At 41.1% G+C, this 18,563-nt stretch overlaps 1 protein-coding gene and 1 long non-coding RNA gene across 3 annotated transcripts in view; one reads left to right on the top strand and one right to left on the bottom strand.

Moving 5' to 3' along the window:
• Positions 1-11,818: 11,818 nt before the first annotated feature.
• LOC141275885 (uncharacterized) lies at positions 11,819-12,395 on the bottom strand. Its single transcript, XR_012324429.1, has 2 exons — positions 12,249-12,395; positions 11,819-12,136 (listed from the first exon to the last, which is right to left on the bottom strand). It is a non-coding gene; the product is annotated as an uncharacterized lncRNA (long non-coding RNA).
• A 34-nt stretch (positions 12,396-12,429) lies between these two features.
• Positions 12,430-18,563, top strand: part of RPAP3 (RNA polymerase II associated protein 3) — a 40,931-nt gene continuing 34,797 nt past the window's right edge. Inside the window, exons 1-3 of one of the 2 annotated variants that reach the window (XM_019934557.3) lie at positions 12,430-12,502; positions 15,238-15,421; positions 16,204-16,344. In XM_019934557.3, the coding sequence (XP_019790116.2) occupies positions 15,269-15,421; positions 16,204-16,344 (294 nt within the window). In that variant the 5' untranslated portion in view covers positions 12,430-12,502; positions 15,238-15,268. Of the gene's footprint in view, positions 12,503-15,131; positions 15,422-16,203; positions 16,345-18,563 lie in introns of both variants that reach the window. The other variant, XM_073788776.1, reaches the window with a different exon arrangement.

Consider the following 18,563-nt stretch of genomic DNA (forward strand, 5'->3'; position numbering starts at 1 on the left):
GGCCTCTCCCTTTGCGGAGCACAGGCTCCGGACGCGCAGGCTCAGTGGCCATGGCTCACGGGCCCAGCCGCTCCGCGGCATGTGGGATCTTCCCGGACCGGGGGCACGAACCTGTGTCCCCTGCATCGGCAGGCAGACTCTCAACCACTGTGCCACCAGGGAAGCCCCCAGGTTAATCTTTACTACTGAAACAGAACGGGGAGTTTTTACCACTGATCTTTGCTATCTTTTTTTTTTTTTTTTCCTGATCTTTGCTATTGTTACTTCTCTTGCCTGATAACAGTCCTTTGTTTCTGCATTCTTTTGTTCCCTTAAGATCATTAAATACTCAGACCTGTTCAAGGGCAAGCACTGTGGCCAGGCTTAGATTACAGAATGGCTTAGGCCCCAAATGGCTTCTCTTCTGTCAAGAAAGCCATGCCTGGTTCTCTTTCTCTGGGGACTCCCTACCCTCTCTGCTTGCATAACGAAAGGCAAAAAACACAATTTGAAGAGATAGAGCAAATAATCAGAACCAGACATGGCAAGAATGTTGTAATTATCATACTAGGGATTTAAAACAACTATGATTCATATGCTAAGGGCTTTAAGGGATAAAGTAGATAGCATGCAAGAACAGATGGGCAATGTAAGCAAAGAGATGGATGTTCTAAGAAACAATTACTGGGCTGCACCCCACAGGCCTGCAAGCCCTGTACTTGCCCAGCCTGCAGGCTGAGGAAAGAGCCCAGGATCGAGGACAGAGACATCAATGGCTTAGTGGATAGGGGAATCTTACATGCCTGAAGCAAGGTCCTGGAGCAACACCCTGCTCTGTGCAGCAGGTGGCAGGCAGCAGTATTCACTACCATGGGGGTGGGTGGGTAGAGGAGAGCGAGGTTACCTGTGATAGAGGGAATTGACCTCAGCACGCCCCTCACTGCCCCTCTATGGTGGCAACACTAGTATGATGGTGAAACTATCATAGTGGAGACATTGTGATCTAAAGGTTAGAACAATCCCTTGCTGGAACCTGGGGCAAGTAGCAGACATTTACTGATTAGGCTATATGATTAAGAGGGAAGGTCAGTCATGTGAGTAGGGTGTAGGTAAGGCAGGGACTGGTTGAACAGGGATGTACAGAGAGCAAGAGAACAGCCATCTTGGGTGGCCTGATCATACAACAATCAAAAAGAAATGCTAGAGATAAAAAACACTGTAATAGAAATGAAGAATACCTTTGATGGGCTTATTAGTAGACTGGACTGCTGAGGAAAGAATCTCTGTACCTGAGGATAGTTCGATAGGTACAGAAAAACCAAAAGGCAAAGAGAACAAAGACTAAGAAAAACAGAACATTCCAAGTACTGTGGGACAACAACAAAAGGTGTAACATATACATAATGGGAATACCGGGAGAAGAAGGAGCAAAAGGAACAGAAGAGATATATATTTTTTATTTTTATTTTTTTAGAAGGACATTTATTTATTTATTTATTTATGGCTGCATTGGGTCTTCGTTGCTGTGCGCGTGGGCTTTCTCTAGTTGCGTTGAGCGGGGGCTACTCTTTGTCACGGTGCGGGGGCTTCTTGTTGCGGTGGCCTCTCGTGTTGCGGAGCACGGGCTCTAAGCACGCGGGCTTCAGTAGCTGTGGCGCACAGACTTAGTTGCTCCGTGGCATATGGGATCTTCCCAGACCAGGGCTTGAACCCGTTTCCCCTACATTGGCAGGCGAATTCTTTTTTTAAATAATTAATTAATTAATTTTGGCTGCGTTGGGTTTTCATTGCTGGGCGGGGGCTTTCTCTAGTTGTGGCGAGCGGGGGCCACTCTTCGTGCGGTACACAGGCTTCTCATTGCGGTGGCTTCTCTTGTTGCAGAGCACAGGCTCTAGGTGTGTGGGCTTCAGTAGTTGTGGCACATGGTCTCAGTAGTTGTGGCATGCGGGCCCTAGAGTGCAGGCTCAGTAGTTGTGACGCACTAGCTTAGTTGCTCCGTGTCATGTGGGATCTTCCTGGATCTTCCCACCGCAATGAGAAGCCCATGCACGGCAGCAAAGAGTAGCCCCTGTTCACTGCAACTAGAGAAAGCCCACGTGCAGCAACGAAGACCCAATGCAGCCAAAAAAAAACAAAAAAAAGACAGAGATTGTCAGGGTTAATCAAAAAACAAGACCCAACTATACACTGTCTACAAGAAACCCACTTTAAATATAAAGACATGTACAGATTAAAAGGAAATGGATAGAGAAATATACCATGCTAATACTAATCAAAAGAAAGCAGGAGTAGCTATGTGAATTTCTGACACAGCCGACTTCAGAGCAAGCAAAGTTACCACAGATAAAGAAGGGCATTGCGTAACGATAAAGGAGTCAATTCTCCAAGAAGCCATAACAATTCTAAACTGTATACACCTAACAACAGAGCATCAACTACATGAGGCAAAAACTGATAGAACTGAAAGGAGAAATACATGAATCTATTATCATAGTTGGATATTTCAATATCCTTCTCTCAAAAATGGACAGATCTGGCAATAAAAAAGCAGTAAGGACATAGTTGAACTCGACAACACCAATGATCAACTGAATATAATTGACATCTATAGATTACTTCATCCAACAACACAGCATACACATTTTTCTCAAGTTCATATAGATCATCCACCAAGACAGGCCACATTCTGGGCCATAAAACACACCTTAACAAATTTAAAAGAATAGAAACCATACAATGTCTGCTTTCAGACCACAATTAGCAAACTGAATCCAAAACAATATAAAAAGAATTATACACCACCGACCAAGTGGGACTGATTCCAGGTCTGCAAGGCTGGTTAAACATTCAAAAATCAATTAATGTAACCCAGTACATCCACAGTCTAAAAAAGAAAAATCACGTGATCACATCAGTAGATGTAGAAAAAGCCTATGACAAAATTCAACACCCATTCATGATAAAAACTCTCAGTAAATTAGGAATAGATGGGAGATTTCTCAACTTGATAAAGACTATCTACAAAATAACCTAGAGCTAACATCACACTTAATCGTGAGAAACTCAAAGGTTCCTGCTAAGATCAGGTACAATGCAAAGATGATCCCTTTCACAATTCTTTTTCAACATTGTACCCCAAGTGCTTGCTAATACCATAACGCAAGAGAAGGAAATAAAAGATATACAGATTGGGATGGAAGACATAAAACTGTCTTTATTCACAAATAACATGATCATCTATGTAGAAAATCTGAAAGAATCAATGAAAAAACTCCTGGAACTAACAAGCAATTATAGTAAGATTGCAAGATACAAGGTTAGTATACTGAAGTCATTGCTTTTCTATATACCACAATGAACAAGTGGAATTTGACATTAAAAACATAATACCATTTACATTAGCCCCTCAAAAATGAAATACTTATGTATAAATCTAAAACAATATACACAAGACCTATATGAGGAAAACTACAAAACCCTGATGAACAAAGTCAAAGAACAATGAAATAAATAGAAAGATATTTCATGTTCATGGATTGGAAGACTCAATACTAAAGGTGTCAGTTCTTCGCAACTTGATCTACATATTCAGTGAAATCCCAATCAAAATTCCAGCAAGTTATTTTGTGGATATCAACACGCTAATTCTAAAGTGTATATGGCATGGCAAAAGACCTAGAAGAGCCAATAAAATATTGAAGAAGAATAAAGGAGGACTATATTACCCAACTTTAAGACTTACTATAAAGCTATGTTATCAGGACAGTGTGGTGTTGGTGAAAGAACAGACAAGTAGATCAATGGAATAGAATAGTGAGCCCAGAAATAGACACCCCTAAATATAGTCAACAATCTTTGACAAAGGAGCCAAGGCAGTGCAACGGAGTTAAGGTAATCTTTTCAATTTTTCAACCTTTTCAACCTGTCAATGATGTTAGACCGACTGGACATTCACATGCAAAAAAATCTAAATATAGACCTTATATCCTTCACTAAAATTAACTTAAAATGGATCATAGACCTAAATGGAAAACACAAAACTATAAAACTCCTAGAAGATAACATAAGAAAAAAACCTACATGACTTGGGGTCTGGTAATGCTTTTTTATATATTTTTTATTTTTATTTTTTTTGGGGCACACGGGCCTCTCACTGTTGTGGCCTCTCCCGCCGCAGAGCACAGTCTCCGGACACGCAGGCTCAGCGGCCATGGCTCATGGGCCCAGCCGCTCCGCGGCATGTGGGATCTTCTCGGACCGGGGCATGAACCCGTGTCCCCTGCATCAGCAGGCGGACTCTCAACCACTGCGCCACCAGGGAAGCCCTATTTTTTATTTTTAAAAATATTTATTTTTTGGCTGCGTTGGGTCTTTGTTGCTGCGCGTGGGCTTTTTCTAGCTGCGGCGAGCGGGGGCTACTCTTTGTTGTGGTGCACGGGCTTCTCACCGTGGCTTCTCTTGTTACGGAGCACGGGCTTTAGGCACGCAGGCTTCAGCACTTGCAGCACACGGGCTCAGTAGCTGCGGCACGTGGGCCCTAGAGCACAAGGGCTTCTGCAGTTGCAGTGCGTGGGCTCAGTATTTGTTGCTCACAGGCTCTAGAGTGCAGGCTCAGCAGTTGTGGCACACAGGCTTAGATGCTCCGCGACCTGTGGGATCTTCCCGGACCAGGGATCAAACCTGTGTCCCCTGCATTGGCAGGTGGATTCTTAACCACTGTGCCACCAGGGAAGTCCCTGGTAATGCTTTTTTAGGTACAACATCAAAGGCAAAATCCGTGAAAGAAAAAATTGATAACCTATACTTCATTAACACTAAAAACTTCTGCTAGAATAAAAACCATATGATCATCTCAGTAGATGCAGAGAAAGCTTTTGATAAAATTCAATATCCATTTATGATCAAAACTCTCCAGAAAGTGGGCATAGAGGGAACGTATCTCAACATAATAAAGGCCATCTATGACAAACCCACAGCTAACATCATACTCAGTGGTGAAAAACTAAAAGCATTCCCTCTAAGATCAGGAAAAAGTCAAGGATGCCCACTCTCGCCACTTTTATTTAACAAAGTTTTGGAAGTCCTAGCCACAGCAATCAGAGAAGAAAAAGAAATAAAAGGAATCCAAATTGGAAAGGAAGAAGTAAAACTGTCACTGTTTGCAGATGACATGATACTATATTTAGAAAATCCTGAAGATGTCACCAGAAAACTACTAGAGCTCATCAATGAATTTGGTAAAGTTGCAGGTTATAAAATTATAACACAGAAATCTCTTGCATTTCTGTACACTAACACAACTATCAGAAAGAGAAATTAAGGAAACAACCTCATTTACAATCACATCAAAAAGAATAAAATACCTAGGAATAAACCAACCTAAGGAGGCAAAAGACTTGTACGCTGAAAACTATAAGACGCTGATGAAAGAAACTGAAGATGACACAAACAGATGGAAAGATATGCCGTGTTCTTGGATTGGAAGAATCACTGCTGTGAAAATGACCATACTACCCAAGGAAATCTACAGATACAATGAAATCCCTATCAAATTACCAACGGCAATTTTCACAGAACTGGAACAAACAATTTTAAAATCTGTATGGAAACACAGATGATCCCAAATAGTCAAAACAATCTGGAGAGAGAAGAATTGAGCTAGAGGAAACATGCTTCCTGACTTCATACTATACTACAAGGTATAGTAATCAAAACAGTATGGTACTCAGGACTTCCCTGGCAGTCCAGAGGTTAAGACTCCGTGCTTCTATTGCAGGGGGCATGGGTTTGATCCCTGGTCAGGAAACTAAGATCCTGCATGATGTGTGGTGCAGCCAAAAAAAAAAAAAAACACACACAGAAAATAACCCAGTATGGTACTGGTACAAAAACAGACACGCAGATCAATGGCAAAGGATAGAAAGCCCAGAAATAAACGCATGCACTTATGGTCAATTAATCTATGACAAAGGAGGCAAGAATATACAGTGGAGAAAGGACAGTCTCTTCAATAAGTGGTGCCGGGAAAACTGGACAGCTACGTGTAAAAGAATGAAATTAGAACATTCTATAACAGCATACACAAAAATAAACTCAAAATGGATTAAAGACCTAAATGTAAGACCGGATACTATAAAACTCCTAGAGGGGGCTTCCCTGGTGGCGCAGTGGTTGGGAGTCTGCCTGCCGATGCAGGGGACACGGGTTCGTGCCCCGGTCCGGGAGGATCCCACATGCCGTGGAGTGGCTAGGCCCGTGAGCCATGGCCGCTGAGCCTGCGCGTCCGGAGCCTGTGCTCCACAACGGGAGAGGCCACAGCAGTGAGAGGCCCGCGTACCGCAAAACAAAAACAAAAACAGAACAAACAAACAAAAAAACCCCAAAAAACTCCTACAGGAAAACATAGGCAGAACACTCTCTGACATAAATTGCAGGAATAGTTTTTTGAATCCATCTCCTAGAGTAATGGAAACAAAAGCAAAAATAAACAAATGGGACCTAATTAAACTTAAAAGCTTTTGCACAGCAAAGGAAACCATAATCAAAACAAAAAGACAACACACAGAATGGGAGAAAATATTTGCAAATGATGCAAGCAATGAGGGATTAATTTCCAAAATATACAAACAGCTTATACAGCTCAATATAAAACAAACAAACAACAGAATCAGAAAATGTGTAGAAGACCTAAACAGACAGTAGGGAAGCCTCCTACACTGTTGGTGGGAATGCAAATTGGTATAGCCACTATGGAAAACAGTACAGAGGTTACCTAAATAACTAAAAACAGAGTTACCATATGATCCAGCAATCCTACTCCTGGGCATATATCCGGAAAAGACAGAGACTCTAATTTGAAAAGATGTACCCCAATGTTCACAGCAGCACTATTTACAATAGCCAAGCCATGGAAGCAACCTAAATGTCCATCAACAGATGAATGGGTAAAGAAGAAGTGATACACATACACACACACACACACACACACACACACACACACACACGCACAATGGAATATCATTTAGCCATAAAAAGGAACGAAATAATGTCATTTGCAACATGGATGGACCTAGAGATTATCATACTAAGTGAAGTAAGTCAGACAGAGAAAGACAAATATCATATGATATCACTTAAATGTGAAATCTAAAAAAATGATACAAATGAACATACTTACAAAACAGAAATAGACTCACAGACATAGAAAACAACTTATGGTTACCAAAGGGCGAAGAGTGGGGAGGGATAAATTAGGAGTTTGGGTTTAACAGATACGCACCACTATATATAAAACAGATAAACAAGAACCTATTGTATAGCACAGGGAACTACTGGGTTGGCCAGAGTCTGTTTGATTTTTTTCTGTATGATGGCTCTAGTAGTGCTTGTCTTTAACTTCATTCGAAACAATTTTGTTAGATTGTATTGTGACAGCATATCAGCATGCATTAAAAAAAAACTTATCAAAATTGGTGAATTTTTGTGTAGCCATTTTAATACTGAAGTTGGAAGAAAAACAGCAACATTTTCAGCATATTATGCTTTATTATTTCAAGAAAGGTAAAAACGCAACTGAAATGCACAAAAGATTTGTGCAGTGTACGGAGAAGGTGCTGTGACTGATTGAACGTGTTGAAAGTGGTTTGCAAAGTTTCATGCTGGAGATTTCTCGCTGTATGGTGCTCCACCGTCGGGTAGACCAGTTGACGTTGATAGCGATGAAATTGAGACATTAATTGAGAACAATCAACGTGGCTATACCACATGGGAGATAGTCGACATACTCAAAATACCCAAATCAAGTGTTGAAAATCATTTGCACCAGCTTGGTTATATTCATAGCTTTGATGTTTGGGTTCCACGTAAGTTAAGCGAAAAAAATCTTCTTGACCATATTTCCGCATGCGATTCTCTACTTAAACATAACGAAAACGTTCCAGTTTTAAAACAAATTGTGATGGGTGATGAAAAGTGGATACTGTACAATAATGTGTAATGGAAGAGATCGTGGGGCAAGTGAAATGAACCATCACCAACCACACCAAAGGCCAATCTTCATCCAAAGAAGGTGATGCTGTGTATATGGTGGAATTGGAAGGGAGTCCTCTATTATGAGCTCCTTCCAGAAAAACCAAACCATTAATGCCAACAAGTACTGCTCCCAATTATATATATAACTGAATCAGTTTGCCGTACACCTGAAACATTGTAAATTAACCATACTTCAAGTAAAAAAAAAAATTCTGCTCTGGGAAAGACAATATCAAGGGAATTAGCAGACAAGCCACAAATGGGGAGAAAATATTTGATAAAGACCGTTATCCAAAATATAAAAAGGATGCTTGAAACTACAAAATGTAAACAACCAATTAAAGAATGGGACCTTAACAGACATCAACCATCAATAGACCAAAGAAGATCTACACATGGCAAATAAGCATATGAAAAGATGCTCCACCTCATATGTCATCAGGGAAGTGCAAATTAAAACAAGACACCATTACACACTTGTTAGAATGGCCAAAATCTGGAACACTGACAACACCAAATGCTGGTAAGGATATGGAGCAATAGAATCTCTCAGACATCAAGAGTGGAAAAGCAAACCGGTATAGCCACTCTGGAAGACAGTTTGATTTTGTAACAAAACTAAGCATATTCTTACCATATAATCCAGCAATTGCACTCCTTCATAATTACACTCCTTCATAATTACACCCCCAAAGGAACTGAAAACTTCTGTCCACACAAAACTCGACAAATGGATGTTTTTAGCAGTTTCATTCATCATGGCTCAAACTTGGAAGCAACCAAGGTGTCCTTCGGCAGGTGCATGGATAAACTGTGGTACGTCGAACAATGGAATATAATTCACAGCTAAAAAGAAATGGGCTATCAAGCCATGTAAAGACATGGAGGAATCTGAAGCTCATATTACGAAGTGAAAAAAGCCAAACTGAGAAGGTTCCATACCGTATAATTTCAACTATTTGACATTGTGGAAAGGGCAAATCTATGGAGACAGTAAAACTAATCAATGGCTGCTGGGGGTGAGCGTGGAGGGGGAGAGATGAATATGCAGAGCACAGAGGATTTTTAGGGCAGTGAAAATACTCTGTACGGTATTATAATGATAGATATATAGCCATTAGTCATTTGTCCAAACCCACTGTACAACACCAAGAGTGAACCCTTAGTTAAATTATGGATTCTGGGTGACTATGATGTGTCAATGTAGGTTCATACCTGGTAAAAAATGTACCATTCTGGCAAGTGATGTTGATAAAGGGGGAAGGCTATGTATATCTTGGGGTAGGGGGTGTATGGGAGATCTCTGTACCCTTATCTTAATTTTATTGTAAACCCAAACTGCTCTCAGAAAATAAAGTCTTTAAAAAAAAAAAAAGAACGGAAGGAGCATTGCACATAGACTCTGAGGGGATACATGGAGACTGGTGGTCCCTAGCCTTGGTAACCAGCCCCCTTGACCACGTACACAGGGAACATAAGGACACCTCTGGATGCAGCTTCTGTGGTTGCAGAGGTTGACCAAACTGAGGGAGGAGGAGTGCCAGAGAGATACAAGGAGACTTCTCACCTGTAAACAGATTATTTAGGCCACAGATGCTAGGAAAATGACAGGTATGGAGTAGTGCCTCAGGTAAGTCACAGAGTGCAGATTTAAGAAATAGGGCCACTCTTACCCTTCCTCAAGGGAGGTCACAGTCAAATGAGCCAGACAGGGCGTAGTAGAACGGGCAGTCACAGGTGCCAGCTCTGAAGACAGACTGCCCAGGTACCTCACCAGGCTCTGTCATTTGCTGGCTGTACGGGCAAATTTCATAATTATTCAGGTCAGCGTCCTTACCAGTAAAATGGGGATAATATTACCATTGCTGTGAGATGAGGAATGTAAAATAACATGCTTATGTCTTATTACAATTCTTACTTGTCTTCCTTATTATACAGATTTCATTTTGCATTAGGAGAGGCAGTTTACCTTCCCTGCTATCAACCTTAACCTTTATCTCCTGGTGCCCAGTACTTGTGCTTCTTAGAGACATCTTCAGAGGTCTTCCAGACAGTCAAGTGGGAGACAGGGAGAGATGTAGGAGAGAGTTATTAAATCCCCGGGTCTGGACCTTAGCTTTACAGGAGGGAGAGACAGGAAATAACATTTGTTGAGCTCCTACCATGTCCCAAGCTGTGCTAAGTAGGCCATCTACATACATTTTCTTACTCCAGTAGGTATTTTTATCTTCTCCATTTTAATTTTAATTTACATTAAGCCTCAGTGTACAGATTACATTCAGATTACATTTTCAGTAAGTGGAAGAATCAGCATTGCAGAATTCAACCTTCTTCCTCAGGTTATAGTGAGGCTGGATTTCTAGCAGTATCAACTCATTCATTCACTATTCTTTTGACAAATAATTAAGGCCTTTGATAGAGGTTACTGGTTGCCCCTCAGTATCTGCTCCCTTCCTCTCCTTCCTTATTTACTGAATTCTTGTTTTTAGATGAGCACATGACTGCCAATAATAAAAAACCCTCAACCTCCCTTGCAGAGGGAAGGCTGCCATTACAGGCATAGGTTTTTGTAGGACAGTGGGAGCCTCAGGATTAGGTGATGGTGGCCATCAAGACCATCTGACTAACTCCTCTCACTTTGATTTTGTACTCACCAAGCAACAACTGATTATTATGTGAAGAGAGAGAGAGAGAGAGAGAGAGAGAGAGACAGAAAGATGTGAGAGGGTCTATGAGGTATTACTAGAACAGCCAGCTGGCCCCCTTCTCTCTCATCTCAGTTGACTCTGACAGAATTAATTTTTAAAGATAGACTTGCTTTGGGACTTCCCTGGTGGTCCAGTGGTTAAGACTCTGCACTTCCACTGCAGGGAGCACAGGTTCCACCCCCAGTCGGGGAACTAAGATCCAGCAGGCCCTGCGGTGTGGTAAAAACAAAACAAAACAAAACAAAACAAAACCCATAAAAACCCCAACAGAGTTGCTTTTGTTAAGAACATCTATAAATCTGTTTTAAAATTATTTATTATTAGATTAATTTTAAAACACACACAAAAAAATCCCTTAAAAGTCAGTTTTCTGTCCGCCAACACAAAAGACAAAAGAATCATTCCCTTAGTAAATATTTTGGTGACAGTTAATGATTTGATTACTATGAGTTGAAAATACAAAGATACCAAATAATTATACAGTGGGAAAGATGTGCTGATGACTTTGTAAGGAAGGTCCCCAGGGTGGTTTTTCACTGATCCTTACCTGGATTAGTGGGTCCCAGCCTCAACTGCATGGCTATATCTTGTGCTTTTAAAAAAATCAGGATGCCCAGGCTGTGCTAATTAAATCACAGTCTCTGGGGAGAGGTCCTAGAAATCAGTATTTCTTTTCCCCACACTCCCAAGGTGATTCCAAAGTTCAGTCAAGCTTGAGAGCCACTAATCTGAATTTTTGGTCTAATGTTTAAGATCACAGAGCTATTTCAAATGGAAAGGTTTGTTTGTTTCTGTTTGTTTTTGTGGGCTTTTAAAATTACTTTTGTTTTACAGTTTTAGAGTTGCCATGAAAAATGAGAGAAAGTTCACTCGTACAGGAAGCAGAAGCACAAAATATTAAAAGCTTCATATTCTTTTTTTCTTTGTGGCCAGGGAAATCTAAAGACAGACCTTAATACCGACACACATCCAAGAAAGACTCAGAAATAGATATTTAGAAAAGGAAAGAGTTTACTTGCAAAGGTGCAAGGTAGGCAGACTGAGAAACTGGTTTGCCGAATACAAGAACTTAAAGAAAAAAAAACTACTACAAAAATTGCTAGAGTTACTAGTTTACATAGCCTGTTTATGGTAGACAAACAGTAACTTTCTCACATGATTATCATACAAAGGTTGTAAAATACCATTACACACAGCAAGGCAAATATTAAAACTGAGGGGAGGGCTTCCCTGGTGGCGCAGTGGTTGAGAGTCCGCCTGCCGATGCAGGGGACACGGGTTCGTGCCCCGGTCCGGGAAGATCCCACATGCCGCGGAGCGGCTGGGCCCGTGAGCCATGGCCGCTGAGCCTGCGCGTCCGGAGCCTGCGCGTCCGGAGCCTGCGCTCCGCAACGGGAGAGGCCACAGCAGTGAGATGCCTGCGTACCGCAAAAAAAAAAAAAAAACTGAGGGGAATCCAAGGAATTATTCAAGGCGTTATTATTTGGGGAATCAGAACAAGTCAGGATGATCCTGCAGTTTTTGGATTACCTAGTGTGAAGTTTGGTCATACCGGAAGCAGGCAAAACAGGAGATTTTCCTTTAACACACCTGTCAACGCTCTAGGCTGGTTCTACCCCGAAGAGGGCACAGTGTATCTGACCTTCTGCGCACGCTCCGACCCGGCTCCAGGGGGCGGGGCGAGGGCACGCGGGGACTTGTGGGAAAGCCCAGGAAGGCGGGGCCCGGCGTGAGTCATTGCGGGCGGGAAGCTGCGGCAGTGGGGACGGTAACAGCACGTTAAGGTGAGCCGGCTTTGCGGTTATCACCGGCTGCAGCAGCGAGGAGGCTTTTGGGGTCGCCCTGCGGGAGGAGGGGTGCAGCCGTGGGTCCCGGGTGAGGCCGAGAGGGCAAGGGCGGACGGCAGGGCCCGGCGTTGGGGCGGCGCGGCGGTGTCTAGGGTAGAGGCGCACCGGCGAGCTCGTTCCGGGAGGGGCTCGCCCCGAGCAGCCCGGGCCTGGACGGACAGCCTTGCTGTCGGTCTCTCCACCCCGGCTGCCTGGATTATTGGGCGATTTGCGTTGGTCAGGACCTTAGATCCACCCTCCCTAGGGTACCTCGGTGGGGCCCGCCCCCTTTTGGCGTGGGTGTGCAATGCTCGCCCGGATATTGGGTATGAAATTGATACCCCAGGCGGTGGAAGTTTCTGGTTGCCTGCCTGGACGCAGGTTCCGTGGGAGCAGAGGTGATAGGTGAAATGGAAAAGGTTTCTTCTCCCCCCCACCCCCCAACGTATCTCAGTGGCTTGCTGCGCTTTTATTCACTTTTTTTTTTTTTTTTTTTTTGCAATACGCGGGCCTCTCACTATTGTGGTCTCTCCCGTTGCGGAGCACAGGCTCCGGACGCGCAGGCCCAGCGGCCATGGCTCACGGGCCCAGCCATTCCGCGGCATGCGGGATCCTCCCGGACCGGGGCACGAACCCGCGTCCCCTGCATCGGCGGGTGGACCCTCAACCACTGCGCCACCAAGGAAGCCCTTATTCACATTTTTGAGTCCTTCGGCAAAACATTGTACTAGCTTTGTTTTTTAATGAGATATACGTATGTGATCAAACATGGGCACTGCCTGAAAGAAGCTTAAGTTTAGTTTACTTTCTGACGCAAGGCCGGGGGGTCAGAAGACCTATATGCGGTTGCAAACATCTGTTCCTCCTCCTAAACGAATCCCTTTTCTAATCTCTTCTGTCTCTCCCATCCTAACCAACCCTCACCCCCCTGTCCACCCCATACACACTTAAGCTTTGAATTCCCTCCCACCTTTTTGGGGACCTTGCCGCATCACGCATCCCCTTTCCTATATTTTCTTTTACCTTGCTCCTCGATTCCCCCCTATACTCGTGGGCAATTTTAGGTTATGAAAGGCAAAATTATGCTAATCCCCATATAATCTCATTTACTCAGCTCATTTTATTTCTCTCCTTAAAAAAAATCCCATTAAAACTAAATCTTTATATGACTAAATATAATGCACTTTATTTCCTCCATGTGACTTCTGTGGCCTTTGACACTGCTAACTTTCCGTATTCTTGAACTAAAACTTCTCTTCTGTGACAGTACTCCAAGTTTTCCTCCCAGCTCTCTAGATGCCACTGCCTGATTTTTACTGTGTTGGCATTTCTTCCTTGGTTTGTTCCCTAGATATGTGTTCTTCAGGCTTCCCCCAGCGCCCCCCCCCCCCCATTGTCACAGTAATTAAACATATCCAAATCTCATGATTGTAGCTTCTACCTTTATGCTAGTGACACCCAAATTTATATTTCTAGCCCTCTGTAACTACATACTGGCTATGTCCTGATGTCCCATAAGAACTCAGTCACCTTATCCCAAACTGAAAAAAATCTGTCTTAACACATGTTCTGCAATCCTGAAACCTCTTTTCCTTTTAAAATTGTGATTCCTGACTCAGAGTGGTACCACTAATCTTACCAGGCTCCCAAACCAGAAATCTAAGCCTTTGAGTCCTTCTCTGCTCACCAACTCCTCAGTCTAATGAGTCATCATGTCCCTTTTATTTTACCACCTTAATGTTTCCCACAGCTTTCAGACTGTAGGTCAGATCTCATGGCCTGGCATTTCCTGATCTGTCCCATATTTGTCTTCTCTTCCGTTATTCTCCCTCCCAGTCCCTCATTCTCCTGGCCCACTCCTCCACATTAATCACTTGGCTGGCCCCTTTTGAAACATGGCTAAATTTCAGCACCTCTGGGGACTCTTTCCTTGAACCTGCCACTCTACTGTCTGATTTATACCTGTCCTTTGTGGTCAGCCCCATTAGCATCTGCATGTACCGCTAGCACAGTGGTTCTCAACCAGGGGATATTTGAAAATGTCCGGAGACATTTTTGCTTGTTACAGTCCAGAGGGAAGGAAGTAATACTGGCAGCTAGTTAGTAGAGGCCAGGGATGCTGCCAACCATCCTACAATGCACAGGACGGCCAACCCACAACAAAGAATTATCCGGCCCAAAATCTCAGTAGTCCCAAGGTTGAGAAACCCTGCCTAGCATAATATTTTGTTACTCAGTACTTCGATCATTTTCTTTTCTCCTCCACTAGAGAAGGGACCTTGTCTTGTTTTTGCATCCCTAAATCTTGATACAGGGCCTGTCACATAGCCAAAGTTCAATAAATGTTGAAAAAAAAAAAGAGTAAAGGAGGTAATTAGGCTAAACTTATAAACTCCAGAGATGAGCAGCCAATCTGCTACCATAGGCTGCTTGCTAATTTTCAGTGATTTCCTCCCTGTTGCCTTTCATTCACGTTGCATGGATGCCCAACCTATCTGTTTACTTTGCATTTGTTTATTCAGCAAACATTGATTGACTCATTTTAAGCATAATATACTGATATTTTCTTTCTTCTGCATCACTGTAGGTTCCTTTCCTTACATGTATCTTGGCCATTTATGAAGAGGTAAAGATCATTAATTAGCTGGGTTTCAAAAAAAATAAACCAAATAATTCTATTTAATTCTTATCAGAGGTTGGTTGATAAAAACTGTGCAGGCCACAATGACTTCAGCAAGTAAAGCAATTGAATTACAACTACAAGTGAAACAAAATGCAGAAGAGTTACAAGACTTTATGAGGGATTTAGAAAACTGGGAAAAAGATATTAAACAAAAGGATATGGAACTTAGAAGACAGAGTGGTGTTCCTGAAGAGGTAAATTGCTTAATTAAATTCCTACTTTAGCATCCAGCAAAACTATCTTAAAGTAAAGCACCACCTTTAAAATGTTTTGTGGAAATACTGATTGAAGTGATTTGCTTTCTGCCAACATTTTGAAAAATTCTACTTTTTAAAGTCTTTGTAATAATTGTATTAACTATATTAAGACATTTTAAGGCTTAGTGAATAGTTCCTGAAAGGAAGACCATGTGATAATTTTAAGGTAAATGAACAGAATCATAAAATATGTGGGTGTGTATATAATTCTGTATATCATATGTAATTATATATTTAGTGATATATTAACGTACAGTATTGCCGTAAAAACTTAGGTAGTACCTAGGCTCAACCAAATGGTTTTCTTAAGACAGTGCATTCAAATACGGATAGCGTTTTCATACTGTTTGTAATGATGTGGAGTCAGTTCAGTGTGCCATTGTACTGCTGCTAAATCATTGTACCAAGGCTGAAGATCAGGCAGTTTTTGAATTTAGGATTGCAAATCCTAAAATGCAAAGTGTATAATTAAAATTTCTAGGTAATATCAATACTTTTCTTATGACTGAACAATGTTCAGTATTTGTCAAAGGATGAATTAAACTTTTCAGGCATAAGTTATCATTATAAATGAGTGAATTGGTATTTCTAACCACTTGAAAATTAAATTAAAAATTACTTTTACTTGAAAATATACTTTAGTGAGAATTTTGAACATCGCTAGTTATACAGAAAAGAAAAGAGCAGTCTTAAAACGTTGTGTTGTTTTCCCTTCCTAGAATTTACCTCCTATTCGAAATGGGAATCTTAGGAAAAAGAAGAAAGGCAAAGTTAAAGAGTCATCTAAAAAAACCAAAGATGAAAACACAAAAAACAGGATAAAATCTTACGATTATGAGGCATGGGCAAAACTTGATGTGGTAAGTTAATCTGGTTATATGCTTCTTAGTATTTGAGTAAAATTTTCTTGGAGTTAGTTAAGAGTCATGGATTAAATGAAAAATCATGTAGAGTTCTTAGGACCTGTGTCTTTCTCTTATAGACTATTTTGTGTGGAATAAAAACTTAAATACCTAGCTGTTCAGTTAACTAGATTATTTTTTCTCCTACAGTCCTCTATCAGTGAATAGTGGCTAAAACAGCTGGATTCTTTTCTTTTTTCCTATTTTTTCTTTTTTTCTCCTTTTGCACAAATAGTACATAAGAGATCCAGTGTACTCTTCACCCAGTTTCCCCTAATGGTTACATCTTATTTAACTATAGTACAGTATCAAAACCAGGAGATTGATATCGGTGCAATGTATGTATAGTTCTTTGCCATTTTATGACCTGTAGATTTGGGTAACCACCATTGCAATTAAGGTACAGAAATATTGCATCACCACAAAGACCTCTCCACCTATAGTTGCGCCTACCTCCTTCCTCTTCATCATCTCTAACCCGTAAACAGCCAGAATTCTAAGATAGTAATAATATGAGAAAAGAAGGACTCTACCAACATTTTTTTTTTTTTTTTTTAATAGACTGAAGGACCTGTAGAATACTGGCTAAAAGAGAATGCCTTTGGGTTTAGTCTTAGGGCTAGGGCTGCGTGACAGTAGAATTAGGGCTATCTTGATTTCAGGAAGGGCCCTTCTAGGCTGGTGTGGTGCATGCCTCCCATCTCCCACACATGAGACACAGTGTAGCTGGAGAATTAATTACTCTGCCTCATAACCCTCTACCCAGTATTCCAAGCAGCCACTGTCAGGCCAACCTGTGAACGGGAACCTGTTGGCCAGCCTTATTCTAGACTCTGACCCACCCTAAGGGTTGATTTTGTTAGGTTGATTTGGAATACACACTGGCTTTTAGTCTTTTTAAAAGTGTTCATTATGTAATATTTGATTCATACAAAATAGTTTGTAGAGATACGTGTTCTAAAGCATGATAAAATGAATACATAAACCCACCACCTAACATAAAGAGAATTTTTTCAATCCCATTGAAGCTGCCATTGTGCTCCTTCCCTGTCCCATCTTCTTTTCTCCTCTCTATCTTCAGAGGTAACTACTATTCTGATTTTTATGTGTATTATTTTCTTTGCACTTTTTTGTTTAACATTTTTATTGAGGTATAACATTCATACAGTAAAGTCCCAAAATCTTAAATGTACAACTTCCTGAATTTTCACTCATGTACAAAACTGAGAAACTACCATCCAGATCAAGATATAGAACATTTCTCGTATCCCAGAAACCTCCCTTTTCGGTTGATTACCTCCCAAAGGTGGCCACTGTAGTCATCTCTAACATTGTAGATAGGTTTTGCCAGTTTTGGAATTTCTTACAGTTGTATCATACGGTATGCACTGTTCTCTGTTTGGCTTCTTTTGCTGTTATTGTCTGAGATTGATCTGTACTGTCAGTAGCAGTAGTTTGTTCTGTTTCATTGCTGATCAGAATTCCATTGTGTGGATATATCACAGTTTGTGTATCCATTCTCCTGTTGATATACACTGAGTTGTTTTCAGCTTGGGGCCGTTATGAATAAACCTGCTATGAACATTCTTGTACATGTCTTTTGATGGATATAGCACCTGGGATGGTATTTGCTTGGTCATAGTTTGTATATGCATTTAGCATTAGAAGATACTGCCAAATGGTTTTTCAAATTAGTTGTATTTCTCTTTTTATAAAACATTTATTTTTAATTAATTTTTAAATTGAAGTATAGTTGATTTACAACTTAGTTTCAGATGTACAGCAAAGTGATTCAGTTTTATATGTATATATACACACACACTTATCTGTACTTTTTCAGATTCTTTTCCATTATAGCTTATTACAAGATATTGAATATAGTTCCCTGTGCTATAGTCGGTCCTTATTGTTTATGTTTTATATATAGTAGTGTATATCTGTTAAACGCAAACTCCTAATTTATCCCTCCCCCACTTCCCCCTTTGGTAACCATAAAGTGTTTTCTATGTCTGAGAGTCTGTTTCTGTTTTGTAAGTGAGTTCATTTGTATCACTTTTTTCTTTTTCTTTTTTAATTTTTATTTTATATTGGAGCATAGTCGATTACAGTGTTGTGTTAGTTTCAGGTGTACAGCAAAGTGATTCAGTTATACATATACATGTATCTGTTCTTTTTCA

This window comes from Tursiops truncatus, chromosome 11 (genome assembly GCF_011762595.2).
Source record: "Tursiops truncatus isolate mTurTru1 chromosome 11, mTurTru1.mat.Y, whole genome shotgun sequence".
NCBI classification, from domain to species: Eukaryota; Metazoa; Chordata; class Mammalia; order Artiodactyla; family Delphinidae; genus Tursiops; species Tursiops truncatus.